Source organism: Dermochelys coriacea, chromosome 5, assembly GCF_009764565.3.
Source record: "Dermochelys coriacea isolate rDerCor1 chromosome 5, rDerCor1.pri.v4, whole genome shotgun sequence".
In the NCBI taxonomy this organism is placed as follows: domain Eukaryota; kingdom Metazoa; phylum Chordata; order Testudines; family Dermochelyidae; genus Dermochelys; species Dermochelys coriacea.
Window position 1 is genome coordinate 17,030,220 of NC_050072.1, and position 23,525 is coordinate 17,053,744.

The following is a 23,525-nucleotide window of genomic DNA, read 5'->3' on the forward strand; positions in this document are numbered from 1 at the left end:
ACCCCCACGGCCACCCCATCGCTGAGCCCCTCCGCCACCTCACCCGCTGACCCTCCCCATCACCCCAACCCAGTCACTGACCCCCTCCGCCACCCCAGTCAGACCCCCACCACCACCCCACCCCCGTCGCTGAGCCCCTCCGCCACCCCACTCGCTGACCCTCGCCGTCACACACCACGCCAACCCAGTCAGTGACCCCCTACCGCCACCTCTGCCCCTCTCCATCACCCCACCCCACCCACTGACCCTCCCCATCACCGCAACCCAGTCACTGACCCTCACCGCCACCCCCCCATCGCTGAGCCCCTCCGCCACCTCACCCGCTGACCCTCCCCTCACCTCACCCGCTGACCCTCCCCATCACCCCAACCCAGTCACTGACCCCCACCGCCATCACTGAGCCCCTCCGCCACCCCACCCGCTGCCCCTCCCCATCACCCCAACCCAGTCACTGACCCCCACCGCCACCCCATCCCCATCGCTGAGCCCCTCCGCCACCCCGCCCCCTGACCCTCCCCGCCCCTCTCCATCACCCCACCCCACCCGCTGACCTTCCCCATCACCCCACCCCCGTCGCCGACCCCCACCGTCCCTCCGACTCCAGTGGCTGACGCCCGCTGCCACCCCCCACGACCCTCTCCGTCACCGCTTCCCCAGCCCCACTCGCTGGGGCCCCTTTCACCTCCCCGCTCCTCGCCCCACTGGCTGACTGGGCCGCGGCGGCACCAGCCAGCGCGCCCCCCCCCCGCCCCGCCCCGCCCGAGGGCACCGCCCCCAGCCCCGCCTCCTCCTCCTCCTCCTCGGCGGCGGCGGCGGCGGCGGGGCGGGAGGTAGGAGGCGCGGCGCGTGGCGGCGCGTGGCGGGCGCGGGCTCCGCCTGCCCCCCCCCTGCGGCCCCCTCGCGTGAGGAGGCGGGGAGCCGCGGGGTCCCTGCGGCCCGCGGAGACGGGCCTGGGCTGCTGGGGAGAGCAGGCCCCCTCCGGCGCGGGCCGGGAACCCCTGCCGCGGCCGGGCGCGGGGAAGGCCGGGCCCGCCCGCGGCCCGCTCCTGGCGGGGTGCGAAGGGGGCTGGGCCCGCCGGGGCTCCCTTTGGGGCTGGCGCCTCCTCGCGGCCTGCGAAGGGGGCTGGCGCTGGTAGGGCTGATCCCAGCTTAGCGTCCTCATTACAAGGCCCAAGAAAACCTGGGCCCGCCTGCATTAAAGGCTGCCACGAAGTCATCTCTCTCTTCCCCCGGCTCGGTGTCCGTGAGGGGCTTTGGAGAAACCGGTGCACGCTCCACTACCTCCCCCTTCCCCTTGTCAGTTGGTCCGGTATATTTTTAGTGACCGTCCCTGTGTATTTTAGAAAGGGACTGAAATTAGGGAAGGTCTCAGAGTAGCAGCCGTGTTAGTCTGTATTCGCCAAAAGACAAGGAGGACTCGTGGCACCGTAGAGACGAACACATTTATTAGAGCATAAGCTTTCGTGAGCGACAGCTCACTGCATCGGATGCATTTGAAATCATGGAAGGAGTGTCGCGACTTGCATGCGGGCAGAACGAAGTGATCGGTGCAGTCGCGTTGGCCAGCTGGTATTGTGAAACATGTATGACGCTTTCCCTATGGATGGATTGGCTGTTGCGATAGGACTCTTCCTACCCGCACAGTGGTGCAGGTAGAGGTACGGCGAAGAGCCATGGGCTCCCCTTAAAGCATTTAAACCCCCATGGGATGAGCAGGTTGGTCCCTATAATTGCATGACTTCGAAGGATACTATTGCAATCTTGACAGGTTTCAGAGCAGCAGCCGTGTTAGTCAGTATTCGCAAAAAGAAAAGGAGTACTTGTGGCACCTTAGAGACTACCAAATTTATTTGAGCATAAGCTTTCATGAGCTACAGCTCACTTCATCGGATGCATTTGGTGGAGAAAACAAAGGAGAGATTTATATACACACACAGAGAACATGAAACAATGGGTTTATCATACACACTGTAAGGAGAGTGATCACTTAAGATAAAAAGAAAAGGAGTACCGGTGGCACCTTAGAGACTAACAAATTTATTAGAGCATAAGCTTTCGTGAGCTACAGCTCACTTCATCCGATGAAGTGAGCTGTAGCTCACGAAAGCTTATGCTCTAATAAATTTGTTAGTCTCTAAGGTGCCACCGGTACTCCTTTTCTTTTTGCGAATACAGACTAACACGGCTGCTACTCTGAAACACTTAAGATAAGCCATCACCAGCAGCAGGGGGGGAAAGGAGGAAAACCGCATCCGATGAAGTGAGCTGTAGCTCAAGAAAGCTTATGCTCTAATAAATTTGTTAGTCTCTAAGGTGCCACAAGTACTCCTTTTCTTATTGCAATCTTCTCACACCTGTGTAGATCGGAAGAGGAGTAGGTTGGAGATGCATATACGCTGCAGCTCTTAGGTTTGTACTAACCCTGAGAAAACCCTTGCCTCGGGCAGCTTGGTTATCACCAGTGGAATGCTGCCATTAGCTGGTATGGGGCATAGTCAAACTTGCTCCATTTTCAGAAAGACTCAGCATTGTGCCTGTAAAGATGTGAGGGAGAAAGTCTTGTACTTGTATCATAATAGCATGGGGGTTTCGTCTTTTTTGGTTTTCCAACTAAATTATATAAGCTTCTATATTGTTTCATCCTGAAGGATCTGAAAGCCGTTTTATAAAGGAAGTACACAGTATAAGAAGGTTTCAGAGTAGCAGCTGTGTTACTCTGTATTCACAAAAAGAAAAGGAGGACTTGTGGCACCTTAGAGACTAACAAATTTATTAGAGCATAAGCTTTCGTGAGCTACAGCTCACTTCATCGGATGCATTTCCCCATCACTGAGATACGGCCTCTTCTGAAAAAGGTTCTGTGATCCGCAGAACCTGCTTAATGTAGAAAGTGAAGAATTGAAACTGCAGGGAGAATTTAAGGCATCACAGTTTGTATAGCAACGACACACACACACACACACCCTTTATACATTCCGTTCTATGCATCCGATGAAGTGGGCAGTAGCCCACAAAAGCTTATGCTCTAATAATAAGCGATGGCCACATAAACACCACCCTATACCGGAAACCTATTGACCGCTATACTTACCTCCATGCCTCCAGCTTCCATCCAGGACACATCACACGATCCATTGTCTACAGCCAAGCTCTAAGATACAACCACATTTGCTCCAATCCGTCAGACAGAGATAAACACCTACAAGATCTCTATCAAGCATTCTTAAAACTACAATACCCACCTGCTGAAGTGAAAAAACAGATTGACAGACCCAGAAGAGTACCCAGAAGTCACCTACTATAAGACAGCCCCAACAAAAAAAAAACGCCACTAGCTGTTACCTTCAGCCCCCAACTAAAACCTCTCCAGCGCATCATCAACCTATCCTGAAAAATGATCCCTCGCTCTCACAGATCTTGGGAGGCAGACCAGTCCTCGCTTACAAACAGCCCCCCCAACCTGAAGCAAATACTCGCCAGCAACCACACAACAAAAACACTAACCCGGGAACCTGTCCTTACAACAGAGCCTGGTGCCAACTCTGTCCACATATTTATTCAAGTGACACCATCATAGGACCTAATCACATTAGCCACGCCATCAAGGGCTTGTTCACCTGCACATCTACCAGTGTGATATACGCCATCATGTGCCAGCAATGCCCCTCTGCCATGTACATTGGCCAAACCGGATAGTCTCTACACAAAAGAATAAATGGACACAAATCTGACATCAGGAATCATAACATTCAAAAACTGGTAGGAGAACACTTCAACATCTCTGGCCACTCAGTAAAAGATTTAAGGGAGGCAATTTTGCAACAGAAAAGCTTCAAAACCAGACTCCAATGCAAAACTTCTGAGCTTGAATTAATATGCAAACTAGATACCATTAACTTGGGTTTGAATAATCACAGGTTTCAGAGTAGCAGCCGTGTTAGTCTGTATTCGCAAAAAGAAAAGGAGTACCGGTGGCACCTTAGAGACTAACAAATTTATTAGAGCATAAGCTTTCATGAGCTACAGCTCACTTCATCGGATGCATTTGGTGGAAAAAAAGCTTATGCTCTAATAAATTTGTTAGTCTCTAAGGTGCCACCGGTACTCCTTTTCTTTTTGGGTTTGAATAGAGACTGGGAGTGGTTGGGTCATTACACATATTGAATGATTTCCTTAACTTAAGTATCCTCACACCTTCTTGTCAACTGTCTAAATGGGCCATCTTGATTATCTCTACAAAAGTTTTTTCTCCTGCTGATAATAGCTCTTCTTAACTAATTAGCCTCTCACAGTTTGTATGGTAACTTCCAATTTATCTGTGTGTGTGTATGTTGCGACAAAGCTCTGTCCTTGCTTCCATGGGTCCCGCATTTCCTGGCAGATTTCACTAGGCTCAGAGGCTCACTGTGACCCTCCACATAACCCTTCTTTCTCTAGGGACAAGGGTCACAGTCTACTGAGCCATTTTCATCATAAGCCAGTGAGGGAGGTGAGAAGAAGTTATCCTTCCTTGCACAGTCTCTGTTGTCTCCCAGCCTCAGTGATTAAACAGGGGGCAAAGGTGTGTGGGGGGGGAACCCTCTGCTCCAGGCTCCAGCCCAGGCACCCTAATAGTATCAGCTATGGTAGCTGACCTTTTAGAAACATGACATGCTAGCCCACTCCCCAAAGAGGAGGAGTGAGGGACCCCAGCCACTGCTGTTGTGGACACCACCACCATCACCACCACCTGAGAGGGGTCTTTTCTGCCTCTCTGGACCGCCACCTGGAGTTCCTGGAGCAGCTGCTGCTGCTGCTGTGGAGTCTGCTGGCTGGAGCTGCTGAAGCCCCGAGGAGGAGGAGAAGAGGACCATCTACCAGTGGGGGGGCACCTAGAGACTTTGCAGACCACCGTGGAGGGGGCCCTAAGACTGAGTAACTTTCAAACTGTGCTCTTGTGGGGGTCTTGACTGTGTTTCCAGGGACATGGGGTGTGGCGTGGAGCTGCCCCCCGATCCATCTGTGTGTCCCCCCCAACCCCCACCACTACTACCACCACCGCTGCCCCCTCCACCACCCCCACTGGCTGTATACCATCTGCCTCAGCTCCTGCCTCTGGACTCAGCTGCTTGCTGGGCTTGCCATGCCCTATTTTCACCCTTTGGGCCAGAAGCAGCAGCCAGCCTAAAAAGACTTGGGCAAGCGCACGTGGGTGCACATGCCCCCCCCCGGACTGCCTACCCCCCAGCTTTGCCCTTTACTACCTGCCCCATTTGCCATTTGTAGCTTTGCCCCCCCCTTTTGCCCCAGACCCCCCCCTTACTAGCTTCAGTTTGTTTGCCTGCCCCACACATTTCCTTCTGCAGCCTTTGTTTGTTTGCCCCACCCCAGCCTCTGAAGCTAGCCCCTTGGTTTCCCTCTTCTACCTCCAGACCGCTTAGCCCCTCGCTCCGTGTGCCCATGCCCCCTCCCATGTGCTTGTGCAACTCCCCATTTTAGTTTCAACCCTTTTCACTGCACCCCGAATGTTGTTGTATCCCCCCTTCCCTAGTGCACCAAGAGGAGCCAGAATTCCACCTTGTGTCGGTGACTGACCCCTAACCACTGATTGCCCCCCATCCAGCCCACCCCTTTTGGCGCCCTCCTCCCCTGCCTGCAGCCTAGCGGGGAGGAGTGGTCGACCTGCTTCCCCTTTCCCCTCCTCCTTCTGGTGTCTCCCCTTCCCTCCCTGCTCATGATGGCGGGGGATGAGATGGGTGGGACCCCTCCAGCAGCCCGAGCTCCCCCTCCCCCGCCTACCCCTCCGTCACCCCCCCAAGCTTCTACCTCCGTTGCTGAACCACGTGCCACTGCCCCCACTGGGGCACCAGCAGCGACGGGCACCGGGGTGACCTCCACTGCTGCCACATCTCTCACCTGCTCAGATTCGGGGGAGCCCCCCCAGCCAGCGCGAAGGGCCAGGGGAAGAAGAAGGGCCCTGCTAAAAAGACCAGGCCCTCCATGGCAGGGACTGCCCCCAATGCCCCAGCCCCATTGCCGGCTGGGGCGTCCCTCCCTGCTGTTCCCTCCACCAGTTCTGCAGGTGTCCCTCCCCCGGCTCCCAGGCCGTACGCCCAGGTGGCAGCAGCCCCCCCGCCTGCCGCTACGTCATCTCTCCTGCCCAGCACCTCCATTACTGTCTATAGCGGCCGGGGCCCCTTTCCCACCATGACCAGGAAGCACGGCGTCTGTTGCCTCCTGGTGCCTGCCTCGCCCCACGTGGAGACCTATGTGCGGGCATTGGCGAGGGTGGTGGGGCCCACGGCCATTGTGGCGGCCTCCAAAATGTATGGCAAGGTTGTCTTCTTCTTAACAGCGGAGGCCGCCGCCCAGGAGGCGGTGGAGAAGGGCCTGGCAGTAGGGGGCGTGTTTGTCCCTTGGAGCCGCTAGAGGACCTGGGCATCCCCCTAGTCCTGACCTCCGTCCCTCCCTTTCTCCCCAATGGCGCCCTGTTACCCGCCCTCTCTACCTTGGGGAAGCCCATCTCTGTCATCAGCCCTCTCCCATTGGGCTGCAAAGACCCCGCCCTCCGTCACGTCCTCTCCTTCCGCCGGCAAGTGCAGCTTCAACTGCCGCCGGCGGCGCGTGACGGAGAGGCACTGGAGGGGTCCTTCCTAGTCCCCTACCAGGGGGCCCATTACCGGGTGCATTACTCCATGGGGGAGGCCCAGTGCTACCTCTGCCGGGCGATGGGGCACGTCAGGAGGGACTGCCCCCTGGCCCGGGAAGAAGGGGCATCCGGGACCCCCGAGCCCCGGCAGGGCACCGGCCCCAATGTCGCCGGCACCCCTGGCTGCCCGGCGCCCGAAACCACCCTTCCTCCTTCCCAGTCCACCATTGCTCCCGCTCAGGCTCAAGGGGCACCTCCCCAACTATGCCCAGACGAGCGGGAGAGCCCCGCCCCCGCTGCTTGCAATCTGGCGGGGCCTGTGGAGGAGGGTGCGGCAGGGACACTGCCGGGCATGGGAGAGGGCCCGCCCCAAGGGGAATCTTCCCTCCCTTGTGCTGCCCCACCGTTACCCCCTCGAGTCCCTGAGCCATTGCCTCTGCCCCCTGACACAACCCCTGCTAGCCAACCCCCGGATGATACCATGGAGGGCTGGGCCCTAGTCCAGGGGAAGTGGGGCAAGCAGAAGGCTCGAGCTCCGCTCCTTCCATCTGACGCGGAGGCCCCCCAGAAGACCAGGAAGGGGGGCACCGATGCCGAGCCTTCCGCTCTACCCACGGGTGTGCTCCATCCACCAGAGCCGGCTGGGGATGACGTGGCAGCACTGGAAAGCAGTATCTCCCCTCCACGGGAGCCCTTCCCCTCTGAGGCCCCTGAGGCGCCATCTGAAACCTCAGTGTGCCCCGAGGCAACCGTCGCATCAGGTGCCAGTGGGGAGCATCCCGGGGTGGTGGAAACGTATTTCCCGTCCATATATGAGGAGATTGAGGCCCTGGGTCTGACCCTGGTTACCCGGGGGAGGATGACCCTATGCCAGCAGGCCTCGATCTGGGCAATTTCATTACAGCCCCCCTTTCCCCATGTTCCCTCCCCCTAACCGTTGCTTCCGCTCCCACCTTCGAGGAGCCCCTGGACTCCTCCATCAATCCGGCTGCAGATGGCACCCCGCTGAGAGCCGCTGAGCCTGTTGAGGCGACGGCCAGTGCCACGCAGCTGGGACCTGAGTCACCAGGGGCACCGCTCGTTGGTGAGGAGCATTCGACCTCGTTCCCGGGAGAGGGCCCTACAGAATAGAGTCCACCTCCTGATGCCGTGGCTGCCAAATCCACCATAGAGTTTGCACCCGGCATCACTGAGAGCCCTCTCCCAGCCCAGAATATCGCATCTAACCTTGCCTCTGCCCCTATCCCGTCCACCTCCCGAGATGTTATTGCCGCCCCTCGGGCTGTCTCCTTCCCTTTTCCAACAGATGACTCCCAGGGAGCGGCCTTTGAGTTTACCCGTCCCGACCCACCAGGGGCTGCTATCCTCCCTCCGCCGCCCCCTATCACCCCAGCATTCAGGCCAACCCATCAGGAGCCCCGTCGGGGGTCCGCACCCTGTCTGCCCGTCTCGGTGGGCCACGGGCCATGGGGCTGTACCAAGGGCCCCGTCGGGGAGTAACCAGGAGACCGTAACCCCAGCCCCCCATGCGCTGCGCGAGGAGTTGCGGGAGTTTCTAGAAGACGTCCGTGGTTCCTGCAACAAAGTACAGCTTGCTCTCCAGCGATGGGGGGACTTTAATCAAATCCTCCGGGCAGCAAGGACCCTCATGCGGGAGGGTAAAAGGACCGGGAGGCAGGGCGCCACAGCCTACCAGCGGGTCCGCCTCTTCCGTGACTCCTTACTCACCTACGGGGTAGGTCACGGACTGCTGCGTGGCCTGTCGGGAGCTGCGAGCGTCCCTGCCGGCGAGGATCCCCCCCCCAGCCCTCCTCATGGCACCTCTTACCATCGCAACATTGAACACCCGCGGCTGTAGGATGGGTCTCTGCAGGTCCCAGGTGCTCTCCTTCCTTCGGGAGGGGGGGTACTCTGTGGTTTTTCTGCAGGAGACCCATACGGATCCAACTGCCGAAGACAGCTGGCAGCTGGATTGGGGGGACAGGGTCTACTTTAGCCATCTCACAGTTCGTACGGCTGGAGTGGCGACCCTGTTCTCCCCCGACCTACGGCCCGAGGTGCTGGGGGTCACCGAGGCTGTGCAGGGCCGCCTGCTGCACCTCTGGATCCGCATGGAGGGGCTCGTAGTCAACCTCATCAACATCTATGCCCCGGCAGCGAGCCCGGAGCAGCTGTAATTCTCTCAGCAGGCGTCCGCCTTCCTCGGCACCTTGGATCCTCATGAGTGCCTGGTCCTGGGATGGGACTTTAACATCACCCTCGAGGAGTGGGACCGCTCGGGGACCGAGCAGAGCCCGGCTGCCGCCGCCGTCCTCCAGGAGATAGTCGAACACCACTCCCTGGTGGACCTCTGGCACGACCACCACCCGGATGACACTTCCACGTTCACCTTTGTCTGGGTGGAGGCCCATCGGTCGCGCCACTCCTGGTTGGACCGCATTTATTTATCACGCTTTCATCTTTCACGAGCCCACTCCTCCAGCATCCGGCCGGCCCCATTTTCTGACCATCATTTAGCCACCGTGACAGCCTCCCTCTGCGTGGAGAGGCCGGGGCCGGCCTATTGGCATTTTAACAACAGCTTGCTGGAGGATGCGTGCTTCGTGGCGTCCTTCCGGGAGTTCTGGCTGGCCTGGTGAGGGCAGCAGCGTGGCAGTGGTGGGACCTAGCAAAGGTGCGCACCCGGCTCTTCTGCCGTGACTACACCCGGGGCGCCAGCTGATGGAGGGATGCGGCAATAGGGCAGTTGGAACAGGAGTCTTGGAGCTGGAGAGGCGTTTGGCCACCAGCCCCGAGGATCCACCCCTCTGCGGAGCGTGCCGGGAGAAGCAGGAGGAGCTCTGGACCCTCGAGGACCATCGGGCCCAGGGTGCCTTTGTTCGATCCCGCATCCGTCTCCTTCGGGAGATGGATCGCGGCTCCCGCTTCTTCTATGCCCTGGAGAAAAAGAGGGGGGCTAACAAGCATGTCATCTGCCTACTGGCAGAAGATGGCACCCCCCTCACGGATCCGGTGGAGATGTGCGGGAGGGCGAGAGCCTTCTACGCAAGCCTTTTCTCCCCAGATCCGACAGATCCTAACGCTTGCAGAGTGCTCTGGGAGGAGCTCCCGACCGTCAGCACGGTCGACCGAGACCAGCTAGAGCTGCCTCTCACTCTGGCCAAGTTCTCGGAAGCCCTCCGTCGCATGCCAACCAATAAATCTCCGGGCATGGACGGGCTGACCGCGAGTTCTACCGAGTGTTCTGGGACATCCTGGGCCCAGACCCAGTCACCGTCTGGGCCGAGACTTTGCAGAGCGGGGTCCTCCCTCTTTCGTGCAGGCGAGCCGTGCTCGCCTTATTGCCAAAGAAGGGGGACCTCCGCGATTTATGAAATTGGCGTCCCATCTTGCTCCTCAGCACAGACTACAAAGTCGTGGCAAAAGCCATCTCACTGCGGCTAGGGTCCGTGCTGGTGGACGTGGTCCACCCAGACAGACCTACACCATCCCGGGCCGCAGCATCTTCGACAACCTATATCTGGTCCGGGACCTTTTGGAACTTGGGTGTAGGGATGGTGTGTCGTTCGCCCTCCTGTCCTTAGATCAGGAGAAGGCGTTTGACTGGGTGGATCACGGGTATCTCCTGAGCACTCTGCAAGCGTTTGGCTTCGGACCCCAGTTTGTGGGTTTTCTCCGGGCGCTGTATGCCTCTGCAGAGTGTTTGGTCAGGCTCAACTGGACCTTGACCGAACCGGTCAGCTTCGGGCGAGGAGTATGGCAGAGGTGCCCCCTCTTGGGCCAGCTGTACGCCCTGGCGATCGAGCCCTTTCTCTGTCTCCTCCGAAGGAGGTTGACAGGGTTGGTGCTGCGGGAGCCAGAGCTGCGGCTGGTCCTGTCGGCATACGCTGATGACGTGCTCCTCGTGGTCCAGGACCCGGGCGACTTGGCGCAGATGGAGGCTTGCCAAGCCATCTATTCAGCAGCCTCCTCCACGTGGGTCAACTGGGTCAAGAGCTCTGGCTTGGTGTTAGGGGACTGGTGGCAGGCGAGCTCCCTCCCACCCGCGCTTCAGGCCATCCGGTGCTCTATCTCAGCGTTTACCTTTCTGCCACGCATCCCTCTTCGCCGGAGAACTGGCAGAATTTAGAGGGCGGGGTGATAGAGCGGCTCCGGAAATGGACATGACTACTCCGGTGCCTCTCCCTTCGAGGGAGAGCGTTGGTGCTGAATCAACTAGTCCTGTCCATGCTCTGGTACCGGCTCAACACCCTGGTCCTGGCCCCGGGTTTCCTGGCCAACCTCCGGACATGAATTCTGGAGTTCTTTTGGTCAGGACTGCACTGGGTCCCTGCAGGGGTTCTCCATCTACCTCTGGAGGAGGGAGGGCAGGGCCTGAAATGTCCACTTACTCAGTCCATGTCTTCCGCCTCCAGGCCCTGCAGAGGCTCCTTTATGGTGCAGGTAGTCCGGCGTGGAGCATACTGGCACACACCTTCCTGTGCCGCTTCCAAGGGCTCCGATACGACCGGCAGCTCCTTTATCTCCATTCGAGAGGTCTTCCGCGAGACCTCTCCGGGCTGCCGGTCTTCTACCAGGACCTCCTCTGGACCTGGAAACTCTTTACAATGACCAGGTCCGTGGCGGCTACCGAGGGGACAGATCTCCTCGCGGAGCCCCTGGTACACAACCCCCAGCTTCGTGTGCAGGTGGCAGAGTCCCGCGCAGTGCGCCAGAGGTTGGTCCTGGCAGAGGTCACAAGAGTCAGAGACCTCCTGAACTATGACCAGGGAGACTGGCTGGATTCCCTGATGCTCTCTCAGCGCATGGTGATTTCCAGACTTTGTACTCCCCAGCGCATACTTCAGGAGGTGAAGGCCGCTTTATCTCGACCAGGTCCTGCACGAGGGCATGCCCCGCCCACCCGCTACCCCAGGCCCGCCAGACCTTTTAATTGGACCCCTGCCCCGTGGACCCAACCGACCCCTTCAATGGAAGCCGGCTGCACTAGTTGCAGCCGGTCTGCTTTCAAACCGCGCCAAGAAAACATCTATACACGCTCGTGCTCCACACCCTTCATGCCCTCACCATCGTGTCCTGCCCCGATACAAAATAGCGGGACCTCCTGCCATCTTTGGAGGGTGAGGAGCCCTGGTGGGCCAGCCTATATTCCACCTTAGTTCCATGGCCCGCCGGGGATGTCAGTTAGCGGCTCCTTCACGGAGCCAAGAGCACGGGCGTGTACTTGGCGCGGTTCACCTCAATCCCAGACATATGCCCCTTTTGCGGCGTGAGGGATACCCTGGCACATATATACTTGGAGTGTGCCAGGCTGCAGCCCCTATTCCGGCTCCTCACCAATATTTTATTACGTTTTTGGTTGCACTTCTCTCACCTTCTTATTTATGCACTCCCTATCCATGGCCCCACAAAGTCACGGGATCTCCTGGTCAGCCTCCTCCTGACCCTATCTAAAATGGCCATCTATAAAACCAGAGTGAGGAGTTTGGCTGATGGAGTCTCCTGTGAGTGTGGGGCCTATTTCCGATCCTCGGTCCGTTCATGTATCCGGGCAGAGTTCCTCTGGGCGGCGTCCTCTGATTCCCTTGATGCCTTTTAGGAGCAGTGGGTGCTGTCCGGGGTTCTCTGCTTGGTTTCCCCGTCCGGTTCCCTTCGTTTGACCCGTTGACCACATTCCTGTCCCTGTTATTTCATTAGCTGTCTCCCGGAATTTTTTGGGTATCTAGGTCCTGTGAATCCCCCTTTTAGGCTGGGGTGGATCCTTTAGCAGTGGACGGGCTTCGCCCGCCCACTTCCCGGATCCCAGTAAAACTACTTTTCTATAGCCATCTGGCCTTGCCCCGTCACAGTATATATATCTGTATCTTACTATATTTTCCATTCTGTGCATCCGATGAAGTGGGCTGTAGCCCACGAAAGCTTATGCTCTAATAAATTTGTTAGTCTCTAACGTGCCACACATCCTCCTCGTTTTTTTGCAGATACAGACTAACACAGCTGCTACTCTGAAAGGTTCCTGTAAGTCAGTGGTTTAATGCAATATGTTCCAATTTAACCCTCTTTACGTAACTAATACTAGACACTAGCCTTAATAAGCCTATGGTAAGGAGTGTGGGAGGTGGCCCAGAGTAGGGAAGAGGGTGAGGTATGGAGGTGAGGGCTCTAGGGTGGAGCTGAGGATGAGGGATTCAGGGTACAGGAAGTGGCTTATGGCTGGGCCAGAGGGTTGGGATGCAGGGGTGAGGGCTCTGGTTGGGGGTGTGGACTCTGGAGTGGGGCCAGGGATGAGGAGTTTGGGGTGCAGGCAGGCTCCCCCCAGGCTGGGCCAGACGATTCCCCCCAGCCCTCTCCCTGCTGGCAGTAGCTAGTTCTGGGGAAAGAGCCTCTCTCTTCCTCAGCATGGAGCCCTGAGGGCAAAGGTCCCTCTCTCCCTGTCAGCAGCAGCGAGCTCCTCCGGGGCCAGGGGAGAGGCCTGCAGCAGCCCTGCTAGCCACAACTTGCTTCCCTCCCCAATTCCCACCCACCTGCTACCTCTCTCTTCTCCAGGTCCTTGCTGCGTAGGCCTTTAGAGCTGCTGTGCAGCAACAATCATTATCATTTGAATCAGCAAGACGACCTAGTGCCTGACATTCCACCATCCAATACCGGGTCGTGACGCGTACTTTGAAAAACGCTGCTATAAGTCATAGGAGCATAAGACTGGAAGGGACCTCCTGGGTCATCGAGTCCAATCACCTGCTATCACAAGTTACCCATTGTGTATTCCCATTCATAAACTTATCAAGCTTCATCTTAAAACTAGTTAGGGTATTTGCCTCTCTATGCCTATTGGAAGGTTGTTCCAGAACCTCAGTCCTCTGATGGCTAAAAACCTTCTCATTTCCAGCCTAAACTTATCCATGGTCATTTTATGGTTCATGTAGTGAATTTAACATTCTCTTTCCCAAAAGTGACTTGAGATCTCTAATGAATACTGGTTGCTAGAACTCTGATTCTATATCTTATCTGAAAATATGTTCTGTACAATATTGGACTGATTTAAACACCTAAGCACATAATTACTGAACATGTTACTGGGGTAGTACCTTGAAGAGGGGTGGGGGAGTGCAATTTGTTCCCATTGAAGTCAATGGCAAAAACCCATTTGAATTTTAACAACTGTATTGGTTTCAGAGTAGCAGCCGTGTTAGTCTGTATTCGCAAAAAGAAAAGGAGTACTTGTGGCACCTTAGAGACTAACAAATTTATTAGAGCATAAGCTTTCGTGAGCTACAGCTCACTTCATCGGATGTAATGCATCCAATGAAGTGAGCTGTAGCTCACGAAAGCTTATGCTCTAATAAATTTGTTAGTCTCTAAGGTACCACAAGTACTCCTTTTCTTTTTGCGAACAACTGTATTGGACTCTTACCTCAACATAGAAGTTATTGATCAATTGGACATGCCTACATTGTTATAAAAGAATGTAGCCCTTTGTGTATTTATAGTTGCTATTATATACAAAGCAATTCTTTTATTTCTGACTTCTCTGGAGCTATAGTACTTTTATTTCAACAAGGTAACTGATAGTGTAATCAGGTTCAGATTAATAACATGCTATCTTCTACCATCCTGCAGGGAATCCTGTTAATATGGTGAGGTAATGGACTATTGAACTGAAATGGAGAGAATCGTTATAGCTTGTTAGGAAATAATGGTTCATTTCTTTTGATACAACTAAATGTGGTTGGCTGTGTGGGGTATTTTCATTTTAATACCTTTTGAAGTAGCTTTAATGGTAGGCAGATTAGATTTCCTTTCCCCCCTCATCCCTCCCTAGGGCAAAGACTTAATTATTGAAATACTCAAAATTTGTATTGTTTACAAGGCTGTGGAAATGTCTGAAAATAAATTTTGAAAATTAAGTTTTTAAATTATTAACTTAAGAGAATGCAAATATGCAACATAAAGCATGAATACAATTTACAATATTCTGCTAACAGTCTCTGGACTGCTTTTAATGGAACATGCAAATGGCACATACACTCAGATCACATCTATAAACATAAGACAACTTCCTTCTGACAGTGTAAAGGAGAAACAAACAAAACCAACTTATGACAACTATTTGTACAAAATACTGCCACTAAAACAGCTGTGTCAAACAGCTCACCCACTCAACATTGTCATATGGCTTGCATACCATATAAAGATTTTGTAGAATCTCTGCTTTCATTTTAAAACCAACATCTACACTAGAAATGCTTCAGCAGCACAGCTATATCTGTAGCACTTCAATGTAGACATTACCTGCACTGACAGGAGGGATTCTCCCGCTGGCATAGGTAATCCACCTCCCGGCGAGTTGATAGCTAGGGCCTGGTTTACATTAGAAAATAGGTCGGTTTAACTGTGTCAGTCAGGGGTGTGAAAAATCCACACCCCTGAGGGGCAGTGTTAGGCTGACCTAAAATCCCCGTTGACCATAGCTACTGCTTCTCAAGGAGGTGTATTGCCTACGCCAAAGGGAGAATCCCCTCCATCAGCATTGGTAGTGTCTATACTGAAGCACTACAGTGGCTCGGCTGTGCTGCTGTCACGCTTTAAGTGTAAACAAGCCTGTTGACCTAACGGTAGGGGTTAGGTGGGCTTAACTACACTACGCAGAGGTATGGATTTTTCACACCCTAACTGACACCAACTTAACTTTCTAACGTAGACCAGGCCCACATAGATTTCTAGCCATCATTGTTGCTAAGAGATTCTTCTCTTCCAAATGCAAAGTGAGCATAAACCAATGTAGTGTTGTCTTTCTGACAATGAGACTATCCTTCCAATTGATATTGAAGAGGACAATAAGGTTTGCTACAAAATAAAAGCCATATTCTACCCTTCACCTTTGTGCAGACCTCATTAACATCACTGGGAGATATGTTGTGAATTGGAAAGGGTAGTCCTAAATTTATACGCCCATCCATGCACTACATTAAAAAAATGTAATTTGACCCAGGCAGTAGAATGAGTTTGACATCCCTTATTTAAAGCAAAGCCACAACTAGTTGTTTTTTTTTCCCCTCTGCAGAATAAGCACGTGCAATAGACTTACAGTGATGTATTTGTTTTGGGTGGTACGCTGACTTGGGCATAATGTCCATGGATATAACTTTTCTGGGAACAGGCTCAGCATATCCATCTCCAACAAGAGGAGCTTCAGCTTTAGTCGTTCGTAGTGAAGGAGAATGCTGGCTATTTGATTGTGGAGAGGGAACTCAAACACAATTTATGAAAAGCCATCTTAAAGCAGGTCAGTGCAATTGAAAGTTATCTTGAGAGAGAAAAATCTTCATACAGTCCAAATGAAATACCTTTTCTATTCAGGCTCACATTGTCTGAAGACCTCTGTAAATATGAGTGAACCTCTCTAATTACTGTATTTTAGGTGGGACCATTTGAACTTGCTATGAAATTCTCCTTTATCACCCTTTGTTGCAGAATTGTTCTCCAGAACATAAGCTTTAATCTAATACAAGCTTCTAGCCTTCATGATTATAATTTCCAAAAATGAACTAAATTTAAACCTATTCACTGCCATATTCTGAGTCTGCAGGCAGATTGAAACAATAGCTTGACGTATGAATGGTCCTGTTCACTTTAATGGGGTATTCAGAAAGCTACAGATATTGATGGACATGTCAACATTAACATTAATTATTTCATGACCACTTAAAATTATTTGCTGTTATATCTGCTTATCCCAAAACACTCCCAGTACCTGTGCAAGTTTCAAAAACCCTAACTTCTTTCTACCTAGTGGCCAAAATATTCACCTTTCCCTTGTGACTTTTACAGTGCATTTGTGTTGTCCATACCAAAAACTATGGCATCTCAAAAACTGCATAAGGGATTAGCATGGAACTTAATTTAATATCAAAACAAATAAACACTGAGTGTGCTGCTGATTGTACATTATTTGTTTTCATGTTTGTTTAAGTAAAAACAAAAGAAATCTTGGCAGTTGCATAGGCTCATCACTAGATGGGGATGGTAAAATTATTGATATTGCAGAAAAGGGTTCAATAGATATTTCTGTTCTATATTTGGAAAGAAGCAGGATGAGGTATTCCTATCACATAAAAATGAAGTTCTTTCCAGTCTATTAGTAGCTAATGAGGATGATAGACATTATCTATTAGTGATAAACATTTTTAAATTAGCAGGCCTGGATAACTTGCACCTAAGAGTCCTAAAAGAGTTGGCTGAGGGTCTATGTACTGCTAACATTATTTTTTAATAAATCTTAGAATACTGGGAAAATTACAGAAGACTTGAAAAGTGCTCATGTTGTGCCAGTATTCAAAAAGGAGAAGTGGGATGACATTAATATAACTATAGGCTGATTAGCCCACTATCAATGTCAGGCAAAATAATCAAAAAGTTGATGGGATTCAATTAATAAAGAGTTTAAGGATGGGAATATAATTAATGCCATTCAGGATAGTTTTATGGAAGTTAGGTCTTTTCAAATAATCTTAGTTATTCTTTGAAATTACAAATTTGGTTGACAAATGTGAATTCATATATGTAATATACTTTGGTATTTGACTTAATACCATGGTACTTTCTGATTAAAAGTAACTAGTAATATACAATATCAAGAGAGCACAAGTTAAGTGGATTAAGAACTGCCTGACACATCTCAAAAAGCAGCTGTCAATGGGTGATCATCATCGAATGGGGGTATTTTAGTGGGGTCCCACAGGGATCAATGCTAGGTCCAATGCTATTCAAGGCTTTCATCAGTGAAGTGAAAGTTATATATAAAATCACTGCTGAGAATCTGCACATTATAACAAAGTGGTCAATGATGAGGACAGGGTAGTCAGAGAGTGCAGTCTGGATTGCTTGGTAAGCTGGGTTCATTCAGACAAAATGCATTTTACAGCCAAATGCGAAGTTATACATCTAGGAATGCAGAATGGGGGACTGTATCCTGGAAAGCCAGTTACTCTGAAAATTAGTTATTCATCATAGTAGACAAGCAATGCAACATAAGCTCCCAGTTCAATTCTGTGGAAAAAGGGCTAATGCAATCCTTTCATGTATAAATGGGAGTAATGAGTGGGAGTAGGGATGCAATTTTTTTTAAAACCTCTGTATTTGATATTGGTGAGAGCAATGCTGGAATATTGTGTCCAGGTTTGATACTGACACTTTAAATAAAATGTTGAAAAATTGCTGAGGGTACAGAAAAAGCCACAAAAAATTACTTGAGGGCTGGAGAAAATTCCTTACAGTGAGATCTAAAGAGCTGTGTAGTTTATCTACAAGAAGATTAATCTATAGGTACCTTCACAACAGGAAGAAAATACTGGGTAGTAAAGGGCCCTTTAATCTAGCAAAGAAAGGTATATAACGAGAACCAGTGGCTGGAAACTGAAGCCAAATTAGAAAGAAGGCACAAATTAACAGGGAGGGTGATTAACCATTTGAACAAACCACCAAGGGAATTGATGAATTACTCATTTCCTGAAGTTTTCAGATCAAGACTGTAACCTTTTCTGGAACATATGCATTAGACAAACACAAGTTATTGGGCTCAATTCATGGGTGATTGGGAGTGGCCTGTGATAAAACAGAAGGTCAGAGTAGATGAATGTTTGGAATGAACTAGAAACTAGAACAAAGGCAGAAGTTCACCCAGTGGTTCTCACTGGCCCACAGTCTTCATATGGTATGACAAACTGCAGCCCCCATCCAAAACTTGTTTGCATTTTAATGCAGCAAAGATCACCATATTAGTCAATTTTTCTTAGTTTCTTTGCTCTTAAAATATATTTTGATCTAAACTTTAAATCACACAAACCTTTGGGAAAAAATGGCTTGTCAACCAAAACAAAAACAGTGACAAATGTAATTTTAGTTCACATTTTTCAAATTTTCATAGAAAAAATAAAAAGTGAAAAAAAATTCAATTAAAAAGTCACTTCTTCGTTTGTTTTGGTTTTAAAAAAATTGGGAACTAAGTTTTTTGTAAATTTCCCACAATATAATTGGCATTTTTCAACCAGTTCTAATTTTGCTGCTGTGAGTGTAATTGTCATTCAGCACACTTACTATGGTGTCTTTTTGTTTTAATCATAGGTAGAATTACTAAGATATTCATAACTCATCTTCATGGGGACCATTTTTTTGGTCTTCCTGGTCTCCTGTGCACAATTAGTCTTCAGAGTAGTTCTTCTACAAGCAAGCAACCTGTTCATATCTATGGACCATTAGGACTACGAAACTTCATTTGCAGAACTCTGGAACTGTCCCACTCGCAACTTGTTTTTCCATATGTGGTTCATGAACTGGTACCTACACCAGATCAGTGCCCTGCAGAAGAATTTAAAGAACTATCTTACGTTGACAGAGATGAAGTCTCTTCCAAAGAAGTGCAAGGGAGAACGCTCCATCTGGATCCTGTAGAAAACTCCTACACATTGGTCAACAATCAGCAATTCATTATGAAAGCATTTCGATTATTTCACCGTATTCCTTCCTTTGGATTTTTAGTGGAGGAGAAGCAGCGGACTGGTAAACTCAATGCACAGAAGCTAAAAGACCTTGGTAACTAGCTTCATTTATTTTTTCCTTTAATTCTTATGACTTGTGGATATTACTTTGTTTCTTAAAATCTATTCATGAATGTCCTTATGATGTAATTGATGTACATTTAAAGTCATAATAGAACTATATGATTAACTACATTTCTTATATGCTTACATTAACTGCCAAATGCCTTATTAGAATTTCTAAGGCACCTATTCTGATAGTGTGTAAGCAAGAGTGTTACAATATAACTGTTGAAAATGGATCCATCAATAAGGTGATTGATATTCAAGATACACAGTGTTCAGGCTGACAGCTGATTCACATTGCCAGGAATTGTAACAAAATTATATTCTTCACTAATAGCCAGAGTGTCTTCTGAAAACTTTTGCAAAGAACCTTACTGAATCAGAACAGTGCGCATCTGTCTGTAATACATTCTGAAATGGGACACTTTATTCTTCACAAAAGGAAAGTTTGATATTCTAGAACTTATTTTTTTCCCTACAAATGTATACTAGTTTGATCATTAGAGGGGTAAAAACCAAGCTTCCCTTTCTAGAACCTTTATTAAGGGCTTACATGAGGAAGAGATCATAAAAGTGGCAATAGAGTGTATTTGGGGGATGTATCAGCTTCAGAATACACAACTTAAAATCTGTTAGTAGAGCGTCTTACTAAAATTAAAAGATTTTGTTCTCTTGATGAAATAAGTGAAACATTAGTTTTTGTAAGTCATGGATCTACAATATTGTTGCTAAACCACCGGCTTCTGAACAGACTCTTTGAGATACCCTTTAGTGTGCCAGACCTCAAGAGATCTCTCTCTTCCTTCAGCATACGCCATGCAGCCTTACTGATGCACTTCTGGGGCTTCGCACTCTTGCTTCACACCATTGAGTTCTAATCAGTGAGTCCAACTGAGATAGACTCCTGATTAGAGACTTGTACGCTTTTCAGGGACTAATGCACTTGAGCTGGTATTTGCAGTGACACCCGAACTGTGTTTTCAAAAGCAAAGTAGGATTTATTAGTCAGCTGAACACAGCATTGGAAGTCCTTAGGTTAGCATAGAGAAATAAATGTTAAAGAATAGTCCATTATGGTGAAGCCATAGTTCACCAGCCATGCTGTAGTGAACTCCATTTTCAGGCACTATCTCTCTCTGATTTACTTAATAAGTTCCCCAGTAGTGAGCTAGCTTCTTCCAAACCCAGAAGACCACATTTTATTCCCTGAAGGACCACATTTATTCCCGTCCTTTTTTATTCTCCAGGCAGGGCCATGCTGAGTTCAGAGCCCTACTGCCAGAGCTTGGGTTATTCTTCAGCTTCCCTGCTGAGAGGAAGTGATTGTTCAATCTTTGGTACTACCTGTTGTCTCTCTGGGCTCTCTCTCTGTTGATCTGGATCAGTTTCAACCAGTTCCTTAATGACTATTCATTCCACCCAGACAGCGAGGTGATACATGCTTATGTCTCCTGTGTTGGTGCAAGAGCAACGTTTAATCCTTTTGCTCCCACTGGGTAGCAATGCAATGATAGAGAGAAAGTGAGGCGCACATAGGATTCATAAAAATATTAAAGAAAATTCCCATTTTACCACACCCTAATACTTAATTTGCAAGAAAACCATGCCTTAAGAATAGGTTAAATGTAAAATTTGTCAGATACTGCATTGAAATATGAGCAGTGTTTATTTTCAAAACACTAAAACTAACTAGACACTTTTGGCTTAACTTTCTAGGAGTTCAGCCAGGTCCTATATATGGGAAACTGAAGAATGGTGTTACGGTTGTCTTAGAAAATGGAGTAACCATTTCTCCTTCAGATGTCTTGGATGAGCCTATTCCTGGAAGAAAAATTTGTATTTTAGGTGACTGTTCGGGTGTGGTTGGAGATGGAGCAATGAAACTCTGTTACGAAGCAGATCTGTTAGTTCATGAAGCCACATTGGATGACACCCAAATGGACAAAGCCAAAGAGCATGGTCATAGCACTCCAAAAATGGCAGCTGAATTTGCAAAGTTGTGTAAGGTTAAGAAACTGGTTCTGACTCACTTCAGTCAGAGGTATAAACCAGCTGGTCAGATTGGAGAAGGAGAGATTGATGTCACGGAACTGAAGAGACAAGCTGAATCAGCGTTAAATGGTCAAGAAGTAACTTTAGCTGAGGATTTTATGACAATAGAAATTCCAGGGAAAAAGCAGAAGTAGCATCTAGCTTGATAATACCACACAAATTAGCTTGCTGTGGGACTGTGAGTTTACAGCTAGGGCTTCAGGTATCCAAATTGGTTCCTCAGTTTCCAGATGAATAAAGAAGTTGAATTGCTAAGGTGACATGCTCAGTTGCTAGAGAATGACTAAGTGCTGGATTTACTTGCTATAGAGTTTTAAGGCTTAACTCTGTAAGATGCTGAGTGCCTCAACAACTTTAATGGCAGTTGAAGGTGTTCTGCACCTATGAGAAATGGGCCCTTATAGAATGGTATTGCTGTTAACTTGCCTAGGAAGAAGGGAGATGGAAAAGCAGATAGGTAGTCAAACTCACTGCCTTAAGTGAAATAGGTGTGCAGCTATCTAAGCAAGGAGGGGAAATAAACTCATTCTTAGGTTTATATAAATGCAAGTATTCAAACATATGGAGACAAAGCAAAATATTTATTGATCATTTAAACCTGTAGCTGCAAATCTAAATAACTTTATTTTAAAAGTATATGGAATGCCTTTAACTTATCTTTTTGGAATTAAGTGTTTTGGTGATTGATACAGGTATTTAGCCAAACAGTCTGGAAAACTTAACTGTATAGGCAGAAATCTTCCAAACACTAGACACTTTTATTAGAACTTCAGATTCTCTCGTCTTAAGTCTTAAAATAGAACTTTGCATTTTTTGCCTCTTATTTACAATCCTTTGTAAATCTTAGTGGCATAGCAAAGTAGATATTTTTTAACTTCTCAACCTCTCGTGAGCTTTTGTATAAAATATTGTCAATAATTATTTACATGATTTTATGTAAAAGGAATATTGCATAAACTAATAAAGTATTGATAACTATGCCACATGTTTTGTAAATTACTCTTATCACTAATGTTCAGAAATACTACAAATTAATATGCTTACTGTATTTCATAGAACCATAAGATTAGAAGAGACTGCAAGGGTCTGGTCTAACTTCCTGCAGGATTTATTGTGTCTATTTGACTATACCTGACATCTATTTGCTTGAAGAGATCACTCATGTCAATGAAACTTCACCACACAGATAAATGGTTGACTGTACTCCCTAGCTTTTAAAAGGACACTGTAGATTTAAATTTGGCTCAGAATTAAAATTATGGGTTTTGTAGACAAACAAACAAAATATGCTGTCTAAGGCCATGCAAAGCGTTTTTTCCCTGGGGTTGTTTTTTGTGTTCAGCATTTTGAAACATTCTCATGTAGTGTCTGAAACACAAGCATGGGTACACCAAGAACCTGCAAGAGAAACTGACTTTCATTGTACAAGATGAACAGTACAGTAACTGAAGTGCATAGTAACAAACTGAACTAAAATTTTCATTAAGATGTTAATAACATAGGTAAAGAAATTAAAAAATCATGTCATTTTAACTACACTATATGCAAACTTTTATAAGCCTATTGATATCAGTACAAGGTCTAATTTAACAAACCACATCTGTGAAAGATTTGGAACAAAATAATTTGTTCTAAGCTATGATTTTGAAACCTTCTTATGTATACTTGAGAAAGTAACTGCAGAGAAGAGAGAAAACAAATTCTAGTTACGGGCCTGTTCCTTCTCCTACTTAGTCAGTCCTCTAGAGTCAGGCTTGGCTTGACAGTTCTTTTTCAGATGTTCTGTGACAAAACTGAGAATTCCAGGTTTCCCTACCTGTGTAAAAAATCTTCATTCCAGTAGTGAGCTTTGTGCTGTAAACCTAGTGAAAAGTGACATGTTTTTGAATGGTCCCAGAAAGTATCTTATGCAAAATAAGCATTACTTTATAAGTATAACTGCATCTACACAAGAGGAATTACAGTGATTAACTGTATCTTTTTCTAAACCGGAATGATTAAATCAAAATAAAAACTAAGTCCCATTTTCAAACGTGTCTGGGCTCAGAAGTATCGATGAAAATTTAGGAGCTTACACACCAAGTCACTTTTGAAAATGGGATGTAGGCTCCTAAGTCACTTAAGAACTCTTGAAAATTTTACCCTAAATACCCTTTCTTACCATGGATTATTAAAGGCTAACAATATTGAATGGTTTCTACGGTGCCTAACTTTTTATAGGATTTATTAAAATACAACTGATACTT

General features: G+C 48.8%; 1 protein-coding gene across 3 annotated transcripts; it reads left to right on the forward strand.

The window, feature by feature from the left end:
* Positions 1–807: 807 nt before the first annotated feature.
* ELAC1 (elaC ribonuclease Z 1) lies at positions 808–22,264 on the forward strand. 3 transcript variants are annotated; one of them, XM_038402789.2, is made up of 4 exons: positions 808–829; positions 15,688–15,911; positions 18,749–19,216; positions 20,944–22,264. In XM_038402789.2, exons 2-4 carry the CDS (start codon positions 15,755–15,757, stop codon positions 21,411–21,413), a joined length of 1,095 nt encoding a protein of 364 aa, XP_038258717.1. In that variant the 5' UTR covers positions 808–829; positions 15,688–15,754; the 3' UTR covers positions 21,414–22,264. The 3 variants fall into 3 exon arrangements, with proteins under 3 accessions (XP_038258717.1, XP_043370919.1, XP_043370920.1); XM_043514984.1 differs by lacking the exon at positions 808–829 and adding an exon at positions 1,165–1,232 and having other exon boundaries at positions 15,690–15,911; XM_043514985.1 differs by lacking the exon at positions 808–829 and adding an exon at positions 1,195–1,212 and having other exon boundaries at positions 15,690–15,911.
* The last annotated feature ends 1,261 nt before the right edge of the window (positions 22,265–23,525 follow it).